Genomic DNA, 22,913 nt, shown 5'->3' with positions numbered 1-22,913 from the left:
AACGATTAGATTTAATGTCCAGTCTGCAATTGTCTGAATGAAGATAACAACCTTGGATGCCGTGTTGATTAATTCAGAAACACTAATGAGATACAGAAGCAAAAGCCAGCAAAGAACTTCCATTGTCTTTGAACAACCACTAAAAAAAAAACCAACAACAACCATAACAGCAAAAACAGTCTCTCCAAATCGTCTAGCCACACAAAATTTTAAGTTTATGCCAAAGAAAGCCACGACATATAAAATAACAATGGCCATTATACAGTAGAAAGTTAGCGGCAATATGAAATGAAGTTAGTCAATATATGAAAGGAATCTGACCACTAAAAAGACTTCTAGCTATAATATAAACACTGGACACTTGATAAAGCAACAGTAGTTGCCATATATAAGAATGGAGCCACCACATGAAAGAAATTAGCAGAGCATTTTATGTGCACAATTCAATGCATATCATCATCATCATCATTTAACATCCGGCTTTCTGTGTTTGCACGGCAAAGTTTATTTGAGGCAGATTTTCTATGGATGATGCTCTTCCCGTTGCCAACTCTCACCTTTTTCCGAGTAAGGTAATTTTTTTTCCATGGCTAGACATGTTCTTGCAGATTATTGGAATTGAGTGACACTGCTTGTATAACGGGGACATTCACTTACAACTGTCTCACAATGTCAAGACAAGGATACGGACACACACACACACATATGATGGGCTTCTTTCAGTTTCCATCTACCAAATCCATTCACAAGCTTTGGTTGGCCTGGGACTTTAATAGAAGGCACTGGCTCAAGATGCCATGCAGTAAGACCCCCGCCCCCCCCCAAAAAAAAACAGGGTGCAGGGTGTCAAGTAGTTTCACACTTTAGCATTTAGACTACTAATGGAGGTGCATGGCTAAGTGGTTAGGGATGTTGGACTCATGATCGTAAGATTGTGGTTTCAATTCCTGGACTGGGCGACAATGAGTAATCTGGCAACAGACTGGCATCCTGTCTAGGTGGGGAAACCAGGAAATCGGCCCTTATGAGTGAATATGATTTACCTTTTTAATTCAAACTTCTCTGCCAAATGTAACACTTTTTTTTATTCACATTGTTTTCTATTATCCCTTTAGCTTTGAGATTTCAATGATGCGATTGTTTAGTTTAGAGAGACACTGTAGCATAGGTGTGAGAGGCAGGATCTGGCTAGTTTGAATATGAAACAGGCAGAACATTTGGGGTGGATATAGAAGGGTTAAACACTAAAGGGTTATTGAATTTGCATGGAAAAAGTCATCCAAGTTAGTTTTTGTACTAAAGGCTTCGTGTTGAAGGAATTTTAGCTCAGATACATTTAATTAAGGCACACACGAACTGGAGTAGAATGTTTCACTAGCATTAATATAACAACTGTTGCTGCTTTCAGACCTATAATCAAAAGAGCTTCAGCCATGACCCTCCCCTCTCTTCATTTTCTGGCATGGTTTATCATGGATTACATTATCCAAAGTGACAGTCCTTTTTAAAGAGAGTAGGGTGTGATTTGAGAGCTGGGTGCTATTTTGAGCAGATTGACTCCACACACCATTCACTCTCTTCGTTTTTCTGACAAAGTTTATTTAAAACTACATTAACCAAAGAGATGGTCCGTTTTTAAGGAGGTAAAGTGCGATTTGAGGGAAGACTGGCTGCTATTTCTAAGAGACAGTGACTGCACCGATGTTATCTCATTACTTGTTATACTTCTGTGTGTGTGTGTGTATATTTATTTTATGCACAAATCTTATATGAATTAATTAGAAATAACACTTTTTAAAAAAAATAATTTCTTTTGCAACAATTCATTTCAAAGTAATGAATTGATGAAAGGAAGAGGAGGGGAGGTTAGAGACAAAAAAAATATAAAATTCAATTTGAAATTCAATTTATAAAAAAAAATTCATTAAAAAAAATTTTTTTTTTAAACATTCAAATTAGAATTTTATGATCATTCCTCAAAAAAATGCAGAAAAAAAATACACAAAAAAAGGGAAAACCCCCACCCATTTTTCAATTTGATTCTTTCACAACATTTTCCAGGATACAAGTCTAACTTTTCAGACTAACATTTTCAGTGAAAAGAAGTCAGAGGAGTTTGGAGGAGGAAAAATTCCATGTGAAATGCAGCAAAATTTGGGAAGGTAGTGATGATGGTTGAATGATGGTTACACTGGATGTTGGCAGTATATATGAAGGTGACTTGCATACTAGAGAATAATGATACCTTGGATTTCAGAAAGATTATAGAAGAAGACACCTCAGTTTTATCAATTTAGGAAAGAAAAAAAAAGAAAGTAAATAAACCTGAAATATGCAGCTGAATAAGAGAGAGAGAAAGAGTGTGTGTGTGTGTCCCTGTCCATAATTATAAAGGTGTGCAGTGAAGGTATGTGGCATAGAGGTTAGAGTGTTTCCTATTTGATTATAAATGATATAGGTTCAATTCCCGAACCAAGCAGTACATTTTGTCCTTGAGCAAGGCCTTTCTTTTCATGTTGCTCCTCTCTATTCAACAGCAACAGAGAACCGACCAAGTTGCTGGTGCAGTCCCCCTTCCCTCTGGCTCTCGCATCTCAGATGTGTTACCAAATCAAGAGCAAAGCAGGGGACGGGGACGCTCAAGAGGGAATCCATGTTCACTTGTGACTACATAAAACAATTAACAATGGCTTGGCTCTATGATACTGTACTTTGTGTGTGCACATGCACACAAATGCATTTTTGCAAGCAAGTCTGTAGCCGAGCGTGTATTTATATTTGTTTAACTCTTTTGTTATTGTATGTCCATTGAAATACACTATCTTATTCATTAGTAGAGGCACATGGCCTAGTGGTTAGAACAGCGGACTTGCAGTCGAGGGATCGCGGGTTCGAATCTCAGACCAGGAGATGTGTGTGTTTACGAGTGAAACACCTAAGCTCCATGCGGTTCCGGCAGAAGGTAATGGCGAACCTCTGTTGACTCTTTCGCCACAACTTTCTCTCACTCTTTCCTCCTGCATCTTGCAGCTCACCTGCGACGGACTGGCGTCTCGTCCAGGTGGGGAACCTATAAGCCAAGGAAACTGGCCCTTATGATCCAGGCATGGCTCGAGAAGGAACAAACCTTATTCATTAAATTAACCTCTTAGCATTTAAACCGGCCCTATCCAGTCAAAATATTCCACCCGTTTAATGTTCAAACTGGCCAGATCTGGTCTCTCACACCTAACCTACAATGTCATTCTAAAAACAAGCAATCACATCATTGACATCTCAACAGATCTGGTCTGTCACACCTATCCTACAATGTCATTCTAAAAATAATGTGGATAAAAAAGCATTACATTTGACAAAGAAATTTGAATGCTAAAGGGTTAAGAAGAGCTCCATTCCACTGGTAGAAGTGCATGGCTTAGGGGTTAAGGTGTTGGACTCATAATCGTAAGGTTGTGGTTTCAATTCCTGGACTGCATTTGTGTTCTTGAGCAAAACACTTCATTTCATGTTGGTCCACTCCACTCAGCTGGCAAAAATGAATAACCCTGTGACGGACTGGTGCCATATCCAGGGGGGAATATTTCCATCAGAGAATCCAACAAAACCAGCCTTGGGAGTCTGTATAACTCAAGAAAGAGCTTTATACTTTTTTTTATCCTTTTCCATCCCACTTCTGATTACCTCCTATTTACATACAAATAAGGTAAATAATCTCATTTTCAATTTGAACCTCACAAAACCCAGCACATTTATTTATATTATCACCTATTAACTTCAATAATATTACCATTATTACATTTCAACCATCTTTACATTCCAAGTTCAAATCTTGCCAAGGTCAACTTAGCCTTTCATTCTTCCAGGGTCGATAAAATAAAGTAAGTCCCAGTTGAGCATTGGGGGTCAATTTAATCAACTTTCCCCTCCCCAGCATTTGAAATCAATATCATTATTATTACACCAGTCTTTATGAAATCTATTCTAGGAAGAATCCAAGCTGTCAATCTGATCCTCAATTAATTATAGCATTTTCAGCTATTTCCCACTTAGGGTGACTACTTGCCATTTCTTCAAGAAATTGAATAATATTCCTTTAACTAATTATTCACACAATTATTATTATTATCCATTAATTATTATCAAATATCAATTTACTTAATTATTATTATCATATTAACAAAAGGGTTACCTTGGAATTTAACGAAACACGAAATGTAATAAAAATATTACTGAAGTTAATAAATGATAATATAAATAAAGGAGCAGGTTTTTGTCAAGTTAAAATTGAAAATAGAATGATGATGATGATGATTACCTATTAATTATCGTTACTTATTAATTTACACAATTATTATTATTACTTATTAATTATCATTACTTATTAATTTACCCAATTATTATTATTATCTATTCATTTACATAATTTTTCTTTTTTCCAATATAATTTACATTTTCCATAAAGTCAACTTTCTTTTCCTAATTATTAAGAGATTTTGTTTTAAATTAATTTTAAAAATAATGAAGAATTTAGGAAAAATAACTGTCGTTATTAAGCTGGTGCTTGGAACCTAAAATTTTGAAGGAAGATTTTCATTTAGATCACTTTAAGCCTTTTGTAAACATATTCCTGTTGAAATACAATGCTTTTCTTTCAATTAATTTTGAAAAATGATGAAGAATTTAGTAGAACAACCTTGTCATTTATGAAGATGGTGTTTGGAATATAAATTAACATGAAATTTTGATTCAAGGTTTTAATATAGATCACTTTAAAATAACAAATTTGTATCATGAAGTCAGAGGCAGGCTGGTATCAAAGGAGCTAAGCTTGTCTCCAAGTGTCAACATGAGAGTGAATATATGCATGCAAGCATGTTTGAATTGTTGCATGTGTGCATGGGGTGGAAACAGAAAGGAGGAGGGGTAGAGGAGGAGAGTGTGTGTATTGGTACACAACCCAAACTGTACTGTATAAAGTTTGGCACTAGAAGGGACAAAATAAAAAACCTGAAAACAAAACAAGAAAAGGCAATGTTTCAACTTACCGATTCTTTGGTCAAAGATGTGTTCAAATGTCACTATCCCATTCTTGAGTAAATGCTTGTGCATTACACTTCGTATGCTACAAGTCCAAGAGATGGCAGCAGAGTTTGAAAGAGAAACGGAGAAAAAGAAATATTAGAAAAACAGATGCTTGTGTTTATGTTTAGTTATAATAAAAACAATTTCACTTTAATATGAGGGGGTTACTCAATACTTCTGTAGAGTACAAAATAATTATTCCTAAACAAGAATATTGCTGACAGCGACTTTGAAGTTTCAACCAGTTAAGCCAATGTCCTCTCTCTCTCTCTCACACACACAAACACACACAGAGCATACATAAATTCATAGCATACAGAGAGCAGGTATGATAGTCATTGCTTTATAGAACATACATGTTTCAGTAAAAAACAGAAAGGTCACAGCTGGAATGTCTTTCTTGGGTTAAACAACATCTTACGTATACACACAACGATAACATCAACACACAAACAACAAACAAAATAATGATTTATCTCAAGGTGGAAAAATTTCTTCAATCCTAAAGAATAGGTCAGTAAGGTTGGTTGAAATGAAGCACAGAATATAACTGGTATTTTGGTATTTCAACATCTGGAGGAATGAATGACACAACTAACCTAAGTCAGAATTGAACTTAAAAAGCCTCTAGTGTATTGAGGGGCAATATGTATAGATGAGAGGTATATAATATAGTGGAGGCGCAATGGCCCAGTGGTTAGGGCAGCGGACTCGTGGTTTTAAAACTGTGGTTTCGATTCCCAGACTGGGTGTTGTGAGTGTTTATTGAGTGAAAACACCTAATAGGTGCCACGAGGCTCTGGCAGTGGGTGGTGGTGAACCCTGCTGTACTCTTTCACCACAACTTTCTCTCACTCTTTCTTCCTGTTTCTGTTGTACCCGTATTTCAAAGGGACCAGCCTTGTCACATCCTGTGTCACGCTGAATCTCCCCAAGAACTACATTAAGAGTACACGTGTCTGTGGAGTGCTCAGCCACTTGCACATTAATTTCATGAGCAGGCTGTTCTGTTGATCATATCAGCTGGGACCCTCGTCGTCGTAACCAACGGAGTGCTCCTATACCATAAAGCTCACTCAATACCTTGTCTTACATACCACCCTGCAATAAAACCAACCTGTTAGAGATAAAATGGCCATTTTTTCTTTTAGTACGGGAACATGGCTTCAACCTGTTGCATCACTGGAAGCCAGTCTCTTTTCCATGTGTCTGTGGAGTGCTCAGCCACTTGCACGTTAATCGGATCAACTTGAACACTCGGTCGTCGTAACCGACGGAGTGCCAGTCATATAATACAGAACACAAGGATGTGTAATATATTATACAAGGATATATAAGATTACACAATTAGAAACCCAAACTAACGGCATTTACAAAGAACACGAACAGACAGGAAATGGAGAAATTTGAACAAGACGTTTGGAAGGAATTTATGTATAATAAATAGGTTATACAACTATAATATGCAAAATATTTTTTTTTCACAATTCATAATAATATTTAATCATAAAAATATAATAAGAGAATTTTTTAAACATTGAATGACTGAGGATCCATTTATGTCATGTAAAATAGAAACGAAAGGGACCCATAGGTAAAAAAAATAGTTGAATACCCCCGATTTAGTTGGTGGAATGAGAATCAAGGTTACCAAAATAATGAAGAATTTAGTGAAATAACTTCCTCATTATTAAGCTGGCATTAGGAACATAAATTAACACAAGAGGGTCTTAATTTAAATCACTTTAAGAATTTTTTAAACACTGAATGGCTATAAGGGTCCATCTACGTAAAATAGAAATGAAAGGGATCAATAAGTACAAAAATGGTTGAATACCACTGATTTAGGGGACACAGAAAGCAAAGAACAAATGCCATAAAGTATTTTACCTAATACCCTAACAATTGCACAAATCCATCACTGTGGATCAGGTCAATATATTGATTTGACACTGGAAGAAAAAAAAAAGCAAAATAGACCTCAGTAGGATTTGAACTCAGAAGGAAATGAACCTCACGGAATTTTCTCTGATGTCCAATAATTCTGCCAATTAACCACCTGGTCAGTACTTCTCAATCACTTTTCCCCCTAAGGACCCCTTTGACTCCTGTTTTAGTCTACTGGACCCTCACAGTCACCTGAGATTTAGAATATCCTATTACATTTTTATAATTAAATATTATTAGGAATTTTATAAAAAGAATTGTTAAAATCTTTTGTGTAACATAGAAGCATAAACCAATTCATTACTCATAAATTTTAACAAAATCTTATATGGCCCTCCAAGGGTCACACCGACCCCAGTCAAGAACCACTGACCTAACCCTATCTGTTAAATACTGGAAAAGGAAGGGGGCAGTTTTCCCTTTATTGCCTTTCTTTTGAAACTATTGGCAGCATTCTTACAGCTTTGGGGTATTAGCTCCAGCTTTTTACATTCCAAGTCTACACAGTGTTCCAGCATGGCCACAGTCAAATGACAGAAACAAATGAAAGAATAATCCTGCCAAGACCAACTTTACGCTTCTTCCTTCCAGGGGTTGATAAAATAAGTACCCTTCTACTCCCTTCAAAATTGCTAACCTTGCATCTAAATTGGAAACAATATAGATTAAATATGCAAGACAAATAGGCAGATAGATAGATAGATAGATAGATAGAGAGAGAGGAGAGAGAGAGAGAGAGAGAGAGAGAGAGAGAGAGAATATGGGAGGATGAGTGAGAGAATATGGAGTATTTTAAAACCCTTTAAGCCTTGATCACGAGATATCTCGTGACAAGTAAAAGTGTGTGCAGTAAGTCTTCTAATGTCAAGAGTTAACCATTTGAGTTAAGCCCAAGGAATTACTTGCCTTACTTTATTATAACACGCTTCCTTTGAGTGTGTGTGTGTTTTTATATGCATACACATATTGACATATATATACATAAATATACATCTATGCAGCGGCACAAATATACATAAATAGAGGCACAAACACACACACACACACACACACACATATATATATGTATATATATGTATGTACAGACACAAACATAGTTGTGTGGTTTAAGGCAGGTGGATAGATAGACAGATAGATAAATAGAATAGAATTGGATGGATGGATATAAACAGACAGACAGGCAGACTCACAGGGTCACTGATAGACAGATAGACAAATAGATAGGATAGATAGGCAGACAAACAGACAGTTGGATAGACAGAATAAATAGATAGAACAGATAGACCGGAAGATAGAATAGATAGGTCGACAGACAGACAGACAGAAAGATAAATTTAGTACATAATGAGTTAGACCAACAGATATATTGACACCAACTGTAGTCATGTATGGAATATATGTGTTCATGGCATGTATGTGCGTGTATGGTGTACAAGTGTAAATCTGTAGTGTGTGTGTGTGTGTGCTTATATGCATGTGTATATGTGTAAAGTATTCTATAGAGGTTAAACGCCATTGATTGCATCAGAGACCAATGCCTGGCCAAAGACTAAGACAAAAATATCAAACGTCTAAAATAGTAAGGGCTTTCTGGAATTTACCTTGATCAAAGACAAGGGGTTCATAAAGAGGTAAGAAGAAGTAGATATGGTCTATTCCATTAACTTTACTGTTATTTATATATTTCTTTATTGGCCACACAGGGCTGAACACAGAAGGGACAAAATACAAAGTAGAGCTTTTCTTTTGGGGAAGAAGAGAAGGAAAAAAGAAAAAAAGAAAAGAAAAAGTGGGTTGAATACTGATCAAATGGGATCATGAAAAAAAAGTTGGGGGACGATCAATAGGGATCGTGTATCACAGAAATGTCAATGTAAAAAGGGGGAAACAGACTTATCTATATGTAGGAAGGAAATATGGGATGGTACCATTTTTACACCAATACAGGAGAAGAATTACATTGATGAGGATTTATATAAAGTTAAGGGGATGGAATGGGTCCATTTTTATGCAAACAGGAGGTAAGACTGATATAACTTTTTTATGTAAAGGGAGAGAAGGTGCAATGGTATCAAGGTGGGTTCCTATTTTTCGATTATCAGGTTTAGGATTATTGTTGAGCTGGCAGAATCATTAGCAGACCGGGTGAAATGCTTAGCGGCATTTCATCAGTTGCTATGTTCCGGGTTCATATTCCACCAAGATCAACTTTGCCTCTCATCCTTTCAGTTTAAGTACCAGAGAAATACTGGGGTCAATGCAATCGACTAGTCCTCTCCTCCAAAATTTCAGGCCTTGCGCCTTTAGTAGAAAGAATTATTATTATTAGAGCTGGCAGAATTGTTAGCATGCTGGATGAAATGCTTAGCGTCATTTTGTCTGTTCCTATGTTCTGAGTTCAAATTCCACAAAGGTTTACTTTGCCTTTCAGCCTTTTGGATGAAAGGCGAAGCTTTATTACTATTATTGATGTTGATGATGGCAAGCTGGCAGAACTTTCATGTGTCTGTATGTCCTGAGTTCAAATTCTGCCGAGGTCGACTTTATCTTTTCACCCTTTCAGGGTCGACAAAATAAGTACCAGTTGAAGACTGGGGTTGATGTAATTGACTCATCCTCTCCACAAAATGACTGACCCAGTAGAATTGTTAGCAGGTTGGGCAAAGTGGTTAGCAGCAGTTGGTCCATATATATTTTCTGAGTTCAAAATTGGAAACCATTGTTATTATTATTATTATTATTATTATTGTGGTGAGCTAGCAGAATTGTTTGCATGCTGAGTAAAAACTTTGCCTTCCACCCTTTCAGGGTCGATAAATTAAGTACCAGTGAAGCACTGGGGGGTTGATGAAATCGACCAGTTCCCTCCGGCCAAATTTCAAGCCTTGTGCCTATGGTAGAAAGGGTTTATTTTTAAAGAGGTGAGCAGGCAGAATCATCAGCATGCCAGACGAAATGCTAAGCAGCATTTTTTCAAACTTGGCATTCTGAGTTCAAATCCCACCAAGGTATCCTTTCAGGGTTGATAAAACAAGAACCAAAGAACCAGTCAAGCACTGGGGGTCGATGTAATTGGCTAGACCCCACCTCCCACACAGAAAAAAAAAAAAAAATTCAGGCCTTATTACTATAGTAGAAAGGATTGATGTTTTTATTTTTGCTTTTTTTTGTTTTCTTTGATATTTTTCTTCTTAATTCTTTTTCCTTTCTGTCATCAATCTAATTGAATTATTCCACCACCACCACCACCATTCACACCTTCAGTCACCACACCCCTCCCTCCACCAACAACCATGGCAGTCGATGATGATTAGTAGTACCTCTACGGTTCCGTTTGTCATTATAATAATGATGATGATGATGGTGATGATGAGATGGCATCGTCATTATCAATTTCGTCATCATGAGAGAAAATGATATTAATTCATTATCTGTATCAAGGTAAAGTGAGAGAGAGAGAGAGAGAGAATGGGAGAAAGAGAGAGAGAGAATGGGAGAATGGGAGAAAGAGAAAGAATTAGACAGATACACAGGTAGACAGAGTGAAAGAGCAAGCAATTGAGAGAGAGAGAGAGGAACAGATAGATAAATAGAAAGAAATAGAGAGACAGATAGAGAAAGATAGATATATAGATAAAGAGAGAGAGAGAGGGGGGGAACAGATAGACAGAAAAATAGATAAATAGCAAGAGAGAAAGGTAGATGGAGAGGGAGAGGAAGAGAGATAGAAATAGAGAGAGATAGACATAAAGATAAATGAAGAGAGAGAGAGAGAGAGAGAAGCTAGTTGGGTTAATATGTCTTTTAGTTTTGGTGCAATATTTTGTAGTTTCTATAGAAATGTAGTTTTTCCGTAAATGTTTTGTTTTGTTGTTTCTTTTTGGAGGTTTTTGCTTTGGAAATGGTGTGAGAGTAGGAGGAGGAGGAGGAAGGAGAAAATGAAAACTGTAGATCGGAGAGAGGAGGAGGAGGCGAGGAAGGAGAGAATGTATTCAGGCAAAGCAACACCGGTGATGTCATGCTTCCAGTTTATAAATTCACAACACAGGGAGGAGGAGGAGGATGAGGACTATAGCCATAATGATGGTAGTGGTGGTGGTGGTGGTAAGTATGGTGTTTGTAATAGTGGTGGTGGTGGTGGGGGCAATATAATAATATAGGTTGCATGCTAATCGTGGTGGTGATGGTGGTCATGGTGGCGGTAGAGATTGTAGTAATAGTAGTGGTAGCAGTAGTGATGATTAGTAGCTGTAGCAATGATAATAATGATGGTGGTAGTAGAAGTAGTAGTATTGATGGTTATAGTAAAATCAGAGATAGTGGTGGTGGTAGCAGCAGTAATGCTGATAGGTGGTGGTGGTGGTTGTGGTAACAGCAATGATGGTTGAAGCTCTGGTAGTAGTAGAGGTGGACAGAGTATGTTCTGCATTTTTTTTTTAAAGAAACCAGAGTGTGATATGAGGGAGATTTCTGCTGCTATTTGCAGCAGATCAATCAATCAACTATATATATACAGCAGGGATTCCTTAACTGGGGTTACTGCAGCACAGGGAAGAGGGTGCGAGATGGCATTTCAGGGGGCTAAGGTTAGAAAGAGGGACAATATATATTTTGTTAAATTCACCTTCTCTTTTACTTGTTTTGGTCATTTGACTGTGGCCATGCTGGAGCACCGCCTTTAGTCGAACAAATCAACCCCAGGACTTATTCTTTGTAAGCCTAGTACTTATTCTATCGGTCTCTTTTGCCGAAGTGCTAAGTTACAGGGACGTGAACACACCAGCATCGGTTGTCAAGACACACATATATGTGTGTGTGTGTGTGTATATATATATATATGATGGGCTTCTTTCAGTTTCCGTCTACCAAATCCACTCACAAAGCTTTGGTTGACCCAAGCCTATGGTAGAAGACACTTGCCCAAGGTGCCATGTAGTGGGACTGAACCTGGAACCATGTGGTTGGGAAGCAAGCTACTTACCACACAACCACTTTGTTAACATTTCATCATCATCCCCATCATTGTTTTAGCATTCACTTTCCAATATTCGCATAAGTTGGACAGAATATGTCAAAGCAGGCTTTTCTCTATGGCTGTAATATCTCCCCATGGCCCGGACATGTTTTCATGGAAGATTGGCAATGAAAATCATAGCTTGCATGATGGTGATGCTTGTTTACAACTATCACATGAAGTCAAAGCAAGGGGACAATAACACACACACACACATATATTTATGCACACACACACACACACACACACACACATGTTGGTGCAAACAGGAAAAATAGAACTCAAATAGTGAGTATATGTATATTTTTATTAATATTCAATGGAAGAAACTCTCAGACCTTGAGTCACTCTGTTGCTTCTGCTAAATACTAATAAAAATATATATATATATATGATGGGCTTCTTTCAGTTTCCATCTGCCAAATGCACTCAAAAGGTTTTGATTGGCCTGGGGCTATAGTAGAAGACACTTGTCCAAGGTACCACATGGTGAGACTAAACTTAGAACCATATAGGTTGGGAAGCAAACTTCACAGCCATACTTCTGCCCTTCCAGGATAAAACCATCAACTTGCTCTTGAAACTTAGATTAAACCCACCAAAAACTTCAGTATTCAACATGTGTCAATTTAAAAGAAAAAGAAAAAAAAAAGTGTGCAGGCTGGCTGAGTGGTTAAGAAGTTTGCTTGTGAACCACCTGGTTTTAAGTTTAGTCCCACTGTCGAAGACACTTTGGAGAAGTGTCGTCTACATTCCTGAGCTGAGAAAGTCTTGTGAGTAAATTTGGTAAACCAAAAATGAAGGAAGCCCATCATGTGTGTGTGTGTGTGCACATGTGGGTGGTCACGTGTTAATATCTCCTCTTAATGCTGTGCAATAGTTGCAAAACAAAAAAACAACCCCAAATGAGTGTCACTCATAACAGGCAGCTTCTCTCATTTCCTATCTTCCATGAAAATCTTGTCTGATTAGGGTTAGGGTTACACAGAAACAGGTGAGGTTTGGCACTTGGCAAAAGAAAATCTACCTCAGTGAATTCCAAAGACAGACAAAATATTTTAACATTTTAAAAAATATAATAGGGTTTTTTTCAAAACATCAGATGGCTATGGAGGTTCACCTGAGTAAAATAGAAATCAAAGGGGTCCATAGGTAAAAATGGTTGTGGACCACTGCTTTAGACAGTATAGTTTCAAAGATAAGAAAGAGGGTTGTAGCTGGAATGTCTTAGATCAGAGGGATGTTCAAAGATCATAACAATGAGCCAGAATATTGTTGGTGAGTGACTTCAAGCTAATCAGTCAAACAGCCTTTCTTTGGATGTGCTTGAGGGTGCAGTCTGTATGCAGCAGCATTGCCCTAGATATGGGAGCAATACTCCAGTATGGATTTCACTTGAGGTTAGCCGAAAGGTTTAGTAGCTGTTGGGTGCTGAGAAATTCTCTGACTGTAGAATGGAGAGTCAGCCTTTGTAACAGTTAACTTAACTCTTTAGCCTTTAAACCTATCATATCCAGTCCACATATTCTCCCTTGTTTAATGTTCAAACTTGCCTGATCTAGCCTCTCACACCTACCTTACAATGTCAGTGTAAAAATAAATAATCACATGGAAATCTCAAAGCTACAAGAAACATAGCATTTAAACTGGTTACACCTTGTTTTATGCTCACACAGGCCAAATCTGGTCTCTCACACTTATCCTACCATGTCATTTTATAAATAAGCAATCACTTCATCAAAATCTTGAAGGTACATGATGACTACTTGATTAATTCAAAATGGTGTAAATTAATAAACATCACATTTGACAAAGTAGTCTGAATACTAAAGGGTTAATCCAAAAACAATGTGAATAAATAAGTTTACATTTGTCAGGGTAAGCTGAATGCCAAAGGGTTAAGCTAGTTTTTCTGATATAGTCTTTACTATATTAATCCTTTCAATACTAACCCATCTGAAGCTGCCTCTGGCTCTGAGTACAAATGTCTTGTTTTCAAAAGTTCCAAATTAAAATCTTCCTCCAAACCTTGGTCACAATTTATGTTCCTATCATTAGCTTAATGATAACTAAGTTATTTTACTAAAATTAATTGAAAGACACACAGAGAATCTCAACAGAAATATGGTAACGAAAGGGTTAAGGTAGTCTTTGCAACAATTTATCTTGTGTTCACCAGATGTTGTTCAACTCCTTAGACAACCTGACAGTGACTTCTAGACTGCCATAAACACTTGTCCCTAGTTTTCAAAGTCTCAATGTCCAGATGCTCAGCCAGGTTAGCAAGGACTTTTGCCACAATAAGATTGTTGATGCATAAATGCCATCATCACTGACTCCATAAAACAAAAATCTATCTTTTGCAACTCTAACATGCTTCCTCACACCAACAGGAAATGATTTACAATTTGCACCAATGACATTAAATTATGGATAAGGTAAACTTCTTGCTCAAGCATTTCATACACTAAACTCATCACCAAGTCAGTCTCTCCCAGCTTTTTGTAGACAGGGTCACATTCATCTTTGGATTACTACACTTCTTTGAAGCCATGAAGTAAAATACAAGGATGGAAGGCACCTAATCATCATCCTCATCATTGTATTGTCCACTTTTCCATGCTTGCATGGGTCAGACAGAATTTGTTGAGGCAGATTTTCTGTGACAGGATGCCTTTCCTGTCACCAACCCCTACCTGTTCCCATGTACAGTATAATATTTCCCCGTGGCCAGACATATCTCAGAAGATTGGAAACAAAGGACTCTGCTTGCATCACAGTGATGCACACAGCTGTCAGATGTCAACTCAAGCAGGAAATAACACACACAATATATATAGTTGCCAGTACCGCCAGACTGGCCCTTGTGCTGGCGGCATGTATAAGCACCCACTACACTCTCAGAGTGGTTGGCGTTAGGAAGGGCATCCAGCTGTAGAAAACACTGCCAGAGCCTGGTGCAGCCCTCAGTCAAATCGTCCAAAGCTGGCGTTAAATGATGATGATGATGATGATTAATAATATATACATACATTATCATCATCATCATCATTTAACGTGCGTTTTCCGTGCTAGCACGGGTTGGACATGTAATTTTTGGGACTAATGGGTGACTGAAACACAACAGGCATGACCAACATGCCTAGGACGTCTCAGTAGATCTAAGTCCTGGGGTTGATTTTCTCGACTAAAGGTGGTGCTCCAGCATGACTGCAATCAAATGACTGAAAAGAGGAAATGAGCTTCACATTTATGTGCTTACTCTGGTGTATATATATATATATATATATTATATATATATATATATTTATATATATATATATATATATATATGTATATATTTATATATATATATATATATGTATATATTTATATATATATATATATATATATATGTATATATTTATATATATATATATATATATAGTTAATCCAAACATGAAAACACAAAGAGAAAACACAACAACGCGAGGACGTAGAACAAATATAGTATTATTGGACGCTCAGGAAGGAAGGAAAGAAGGAGGGTCTAACGTTTTGAACGGAGCTCTTCGTCAGAAACATAGGAAAAGGAAAGATCCAGAGAAGGGAAGACGGAGGAAAAAATCGCCAACGGTACACATGTGGTCACAGACAGGCTTCTTCTTTCAGTTTCCATCTACCAAATCAACCCACAAGGCTTTGGCCAGCCTAGGGCTATAATAGAATACACTTGCCCAAGATCCCAAGATGCCATGCAAAGAAACTGAATCTGAATCATTGAAATATTAATGAAAATTGGAAGGCAACAAGATAACACTGAGGCTGAGATTTGGTAGTGAGAACTCAACACTTAACAGTCACCCACTCAACACAGATTTACTTTGGTCTGCTCCAATATCCGTTCTAACAAGAGTGTCATGTGTGTGTGTATGTGTGTGTGTGTGTGCTAAATGCTGTAATAGGATTGTTTACTGTTCATAAGACACAACAAGAACTATTCTGGTGAGGGGTAAAAATGATCAGGATATATTACTGGTACATGGCATATGTATGGAGATGGTTGAGTAGTTAGGAAATCTGTTTGGCAACCATGTAGTCCAGTCCCATTGCACATGTGTCTACTACAGCCTCAGACTGACCAATGCCTCATTGCTTAGCGCTATTTCGTCTGCCGTTATGTTCTGAGTTCAAATTCAGCCAAGGTCGACTTTGTCTTTCATCCTTTGGAGTCGATGTAATCGACTTAATCCCATTGTCTGTCCTTGTTTGTCCCCTCTATGTTTAGCCCCTTGTGGGCAATAAGGAAATAAGAAGCTTGCTTCGAAACCATATTATTCTGGGTCCAGGCCCACTATGTGGTACCTTGAGCAAATGTCTTTTACTACAGCCCCAGGCTTAAATAAAGTCTTCTGAGTGGATTTGGTAACTGAAAGAAGCTCGTCACAAGCACACACATGTATGTGTGTTTTAGTGTCTGTGTGTCCTCCACCACTGCTTGACAACTGGTGTTCGTGTGCTTATATCTCCATAACTTAGCAGTTCGGCAAAAGATACTGACAGAGTAAGTACTAGGCATTAAAAAAAATAAAAAGGTTGATTTGTTTGCCTAAAACCCTTCAAGTGGTGCCCTAGCATGGTCGCAACCTAATGGCTGAAACAAGTAAAAAAGAAAAAAAAAAGATATACATATGTGTGTGTGTGTGTGTGTGCACATGTGTCTCTTGTTTTGACACTGCACACCAATTCCAAAGAAAGATCCCCGTCATGCAAATGGTTTTCTTTGCTTCCCAATCTTTCATGAAAATGCATCTGGACACTGTGCTGCTCAGGTTTGAAAGTGAGGGTTGGTGACAGGAAGAGCATCCACCTGCAACGGATTTCATCTTGCTCATGCTGGCAGGTTAAGGTGGACGATATTAATGCTGTATACACATATACATGCTTACATATACATATATATCTTTTTATCTTTCACATGTTTCAGTCATTGGACTGTGGCCATACTAGATTACACACACACACACACACCACACACACACACACACACACACACACCAGAGTGGAGGTGGGATTAACCCTTTCATTACCATGTTTCTGTTGAGATGCTCTGTGTTTCTTTCGATTAATTTTAAATATAACAAAGAATTTAGTAAAATAACTTAGTTATCATTAAGCTAATGATAGGAACATAGATTGTGACTAAGGTTTGGTGGAAGAATTTAATTCAGAACTTTTGAAAGCAAAGACATTTGTATTACAGAGCCAGAGGTGGTTTCAGGTGGGTTGGTATCAAAAGCGGTAATTTGCAGATTTTGTTTCACATAGATGCTATATTTGTTAGAAATAGCAGCCAAATCTTGTGCAAATTGAAGACACATTCGACCGACAGTCTTTAACTCTTTTGTTACCATATTTCTATTGAGATGCTCTGTGTTTCTTTTAACTAATTATAAATATAAGAAAGAATTTAGGAAAAAGCTAGTGTTAGGAACAGAAATTGTAACCAAGGTTCGGTGTAAGATTTTAATTCAGAACTTTTGAAAACATTTGTTCAACAGAGCCAGAGGTGGTTTCAGCTGGGTTGGTATCAGTAGCAACTGGTACATGTTTTATGGTGAAGTAATACCGAGGAAAGACTGGAGTCCACCACACCAAGATCCTGAACTGGACGTACCTCCAGTCCCCTATTTCCTCAGTCACACTATAACACCACGAGTAATAATTGTCGACAACAACAGCAAGTTGAAATAATGAATATGCGAGGAGAAGGCAGGATTGGGGGGGGGGAACAACTGCAATGGAGGAAACATTGGAAATCTGTTGTTTTGCTTTTTGGTTTTGGTAGTTTTTTTTAGCAACAACTATGCTAAGTAGACACTGAAGGAAAATAGGAAGTCAATACCAGAGTTTTAACTCTCTCTCTCTCTCTCATGCACACAATATACATCGTGTATGATGGTAGTTTCTTTGTGTCCAGAGATTATGAAAAAAAGTGGCATGCCCTCACATGTCTATGTAAACTGCTGGTTCTCAACCGGGGTCCATATAACCCATGAGATACCATATAAGGTTTTTGGGGGTCCATGCAACAGAATAGTAAATTGGAGATCCACAATAGTATTTTAAGGGTTCCAGGAAAAAGAATTGGCTTTAGATGTATTGATATGTATTGCAAGAAACGGCTCTTGTTTTTTTCTCTAATATTTTATGGAGTTCAACCTACATGAGTTAATATTTGAAGAATTAAATAGGAATTTCTATAAAACTAGTTTTTAAACATTGAATGGCTACAGAGGTCCACCAGAATAAGATTGTAATCAAAGGGGTCCATAGATAAAAAATAATTGAGAACCCCTGATGTAAACTGGTCCTTGACACTGCAGGGTTTTTCTCTTAGTCTGTGCTCGGTAGTTTTAAAATGGGAGTCAGTCTGTACAATCTGATCCCACTTTTTATATTTGGAGGTCCGGGTCCGATTACAGGAGTTCAGTGCAGCGACCAACACCTCTAAGTTTTACAGTGGAGTGACCTTCTCTAAGATGAACTGCCTTACAGGGCTGAAGATCTCCACTGATCCTAGAGTTACCAGAAGGGTATCAAAAAAGGGGAGCAGATCATATGAGGGACTTCACTCCTTGATTTATCATCAAGGTTGGCTCCCTGTAGCCTTTTCCTTTCACAGGACACTCACAAAGCAGTGAGGGTTTGTGCGACTGGCTGGAAGCTACTGCCTCAGAGAAGTATTTCCCCCAACCCATGCTAGCCACAAGCAAAACAAATGAATGAAATAATGTATGCACATGTAGGCACAGACTTGCAGCCGCACTCAGAGATGTGAAACTATTCTCGTTCTCAGATTCCAGAAACTAAAGGAAATGCTAATATGTTACACCTTCTGCTGGAAGAATCAGGGAGTGTTCTGGCTTCCTCTCCTCCTTCAATTCTTTCCTCTTTCACTCTCTGCTGTTTGTTATCTTTTAGGAAGTTTTACAAGGGGAAGCCAGAAGTGTGACCCCTCTACCACCACCATTTCCCACCAAAATACAAACTGGTTCCTGTGCCTTCCTTCCCCAGTGCTACTCCTTCGTTGGTTCCTGTATATCAATCAACACTGGTGATCCGACTCTTACACTCTATCCCATAAATGGATCTCCATCGATTTCAACAACATGCAAATCTATTGTTTTATCGAATAAGTGATTGTGCAGGCTGGCTGAGTACTCCACAGAAATGTGTACTCTTAGTGTAATTCCCAAGGAGAGGCAGCATCAGAGCACGTGACAGAGCTGAACCATTGAATCCATTTGATGGGCTTCTGCACAGTTTCCATCTACCACCCAAATCTTGGACAGAACTGAGGTTGTGGTAAAATAAACATACTCAAGATGCCAAACAGTAGGACTGAACCTGGGACCAGGTGATTGCAAACCAAACCATTAAAACATTCAGCCATGTTGACTGACTGACAGAACAAGGAATGGGTGTTGTTCCCCCCACGCCACCCCCCATTTTATTTTTATTTCATTCTTATTCTGTAACAGAATTCTCACCATCATCATCTAACGTCCACTTTTCCATGTTTGCATGGATCGGATGGAATTTGTTGAGACAGATTTTCTACAGCCAGATGCTCTTCCAGTCACCAAGCCTCACCTGTTTCCAAACAAGGCAATATTTTCCCCTTCATTGGACATGTTTTGCATTGACAACTGGAAATAAACAACATCAACTGTATGATGACGACACTCATCTAGAACAATCGCATGATGTCTAAGCAAGGGGCCTAACAAACATACATAAATACCCCCACTCCCTCTCTCTCTATATACATATATATATCATCATCATCATTGTTTAACGTCCGTTTTCCATGCTGGCATGGGTTGGATGGTTTGAGCAGGGTCTGGGAAGCCAGGAGGCCGCACCAGGCTCCAGTCTGATCTGGTAATATTTCTACAGCTAGAAGCCCTTCCTAATGCCAACCACTCCAAGTGTGTAGTTGGTGCTTTTTATGTGCCACTGGCACTGGGGCCAGAGGAGTTGGCATCAACCACGACCATCTGATCGTGGTTTTTATGCGCCACCGGCATGGAAGCCAGTCAAAGAGGCACTGGCATTGGCCACATTTGGATGGTGCTTTTTATGTCCTACCGGCACGGGGGGGGGGTGTCACACTACAATTTCCATTTGATTTGATTTTTTTATTGTTGTATCGTTGCTATTATATTAAACTGTCATTTGTCCAAATGAGCTTTTTTCAATATTTTTTTTGCTTGCAATAGCCAGTTCTTTTGGTTAAACTATCGTATCTCCAGCTGCTTCAGATGCCAAAATATCAAAAATTGTCAAAGTGTAGTACAACGGTTTTGCTATGGAATGGTGAAACTACTTTTTTGTCTTACTAAAAATTAATGTTATGGACTTGCGACACTTTTACAGAATAGCAACAATATATATATATATATATAAAAATAAATGGAGTTAAACGCAGGTGTTATTCAAATTCTTTTACTTCCGACATATGTTTTGAAGACAACATTGGTATTATTCGAGAAGGAATAAAATGGTGTAAAATAATGCAATCTCCTCATCAGGGAAAGAAACCAAACACATAAATTAGGCATTTTAACAGAATGTAATGACTGCGTATAACGATGAAGGGAATGCTCTTAATTAGAATAAAGCTTAAGATCGTGGAATTAGATATATTTAGTGAAGTGAAATGTAAGATGACAATCAAAGGTCAAATTATACAGAATGGTAGAAATCACTTATAGGAACTAAAGGTATGTTTCTGCCAATGTTTGCAATGATAAACACATTCTATAAATGTGTTTACAAGGGGATTCTTTGAGAATGGAATATAAAACATTTCACTATTACAAAGCGACCAGAAATGTTTACCTTTGTCATACGGTAAAGAAATAGAGAGAAATTTCCATTCCAAATTAATTATATATATATATATATATATATATATATATAGGTACAGGAGTGGCTGTGTGGTAAGAAGCTTGCTTCCCAGCCACATGGTTCTGGGTTCAGTCCCACTGCATGGCACCTTGGGCAAGTGTCTTCTACTATAGCCTCATGCTGATTAAAGCCTTGGGTGCATTTGGTAGACGGAAATTGAAAGAAGCCCATCATATATATATATATGTATGTGTGTTTGTTATTTGTGTTTGTCCTCCCCACCATCGCTTGACAACTGATGTTGGTGTGTTTACATCCCTGTAACTTAGTAGTTCAGCAAAAGAGACCAATAGAATAAGTACTGGGCTTAGAAAGAATAAGTCCTGGGATCGATTTGCTCAACTAAAGGTGGTTCTCCCGCATGACCACGGTCAAGTAACTGAAACAAGTAAAAGAATATATATATATATATAGAGAGAGAGAGACATTATCATCATTTAATATCCGTTTTCCATGCTGGCATGGGTTGGTTAGTTTGACCAGGGCTGGTAAGCTGAGAGACTGCACCAGACTCCAGTCTGATTTGGCATGGTTTTCCACCGCTGGATGCCCTTCCTAACGCTGACCACTCCGAGAGTGTAATGGGTGTTTTTATGTGCCACCGGCATGGCTGTCAATTTGCGTGACACCAGCATTTGTCACGATTACGATTTTAATTGGGTTTGACGGGTCTTCTACTCAAGCACAGCAAATTGCCAAAGGCCTCAGTCACGGTTACTAGTCATCGTCTCGGTGCGCGCGCATATATATATATATATATATATATATATATATATATACATACGTAATATGTATATTTACGTATAGACAAATATAAGTAAATATTAATGTTTGTATGTTCAATTATAATTAAGACAATTTCGCATTAAGCTGATCGGTTTCTCTATACTTTTGTAGAGTACAAATTTACCATTCTTATTATACAAGAACGTTGTTGACAGTGACTCCGAAATTTCGGCCAGCTAAGCCATATATATATATATATATATATATATATATATATATCTATGTACACACACATACACTGTTTTCGTGACCGGGTCTTAAACTATATATATTAACCTACACACACACACACACACACACATATATATATATATATATATATACACATACATGCGTACACACCACATATATATATATATATATATATATATATACACATACATGCGTACACACACACACACACACAGAGGCTTCTGTTTACGTTGACATATGAGGAAGATATACGTCAACAAGAGTACAGCAACCGGGTGTGTGAATTAATGTCCACAAATACCCACATCTATAATAATTGTTTTTCTCTCTCTCTCTCTCCATATATATATATATATAATATATATATATGTACTCAGTGTGACACACACACATATATATACACACTCATTGTGACACATTTATACACTCAGAATTATAAAAACCACACACGCATGCATAAAACAAAATCATTTATAAGCACAATAACAATAATACACAAACACACACTTACACACATTTCTATACATACATACGCATGGTTGTATATAAACCTAAATATAGAAACGTGTTTCAGAAAGAAGTTTAAAGTATACACAGGTTGGCATATTAAACAACCGGTTTTCTTTTTAACACGGAGAAAGATATATATATATATAGATATATACATACATACACACTAATGTATATCTCTATATAATATATATATATATATATATACATATATATATATATATATATGTATATATATGTGTGTGTGTTAGATGTTAAAATAAATCATTATTATTAATATCAACAATTTATATTTGCCATAGGAACCGTTTTTAAGTTAATAATTGTTGGGAAGAAAATTTGAAAGTGTCTGTCTGTCTGTCTGTTCGTCCAAGAAGGAATTGGAGGTGGTGGCGGGGTGGAATGGAGAGAGAGAGAGAGACAGAGA

General features: G+C 37.6%; 1 protein-coding gene across 2 annotated transcripts in view; it reads right to left on the bottom strand.

Moving 5' to 3' along the window:
- Positions 1–22,913, bottom strand: part of LOC115224846 (G protein-coupled receptor kinase 1) — a 240,595-nt gene that overhangs the window by 198,746 nt on the left and 18,936 nt on the right. For both annotated transcript variants that reach the window (XM_029795790.2, XM_036513549.1), the window contains exon 2: positions 5,046–5,122. In XM_029795790.2, coding sequence (XP_029651650.1) covers positions 5,046–5,122 — 77 coding nt within the window. The remainder of the gene's footprint in view (positions 1–5,045; positions 5,123–22,913) is intronic.

Source organism: Octopus sinensis, linkage group LG26 (genome assembly GCF_006345805.1).
Source record: "Octopus sinensis linkage group LG26, ASM634580v1, whole genome shotgun sequence".
Classification (NCBI taxonomy): domain Eukaryota; kingdom Metazoa; phylum Mollusca; class Cephalopoda; order Octopoda; family Octopodidae; genus Octopus; species Octopus sinensis.
This window is presented reverse-complemented; position numbering and strand designations above follow the sequence as displayed.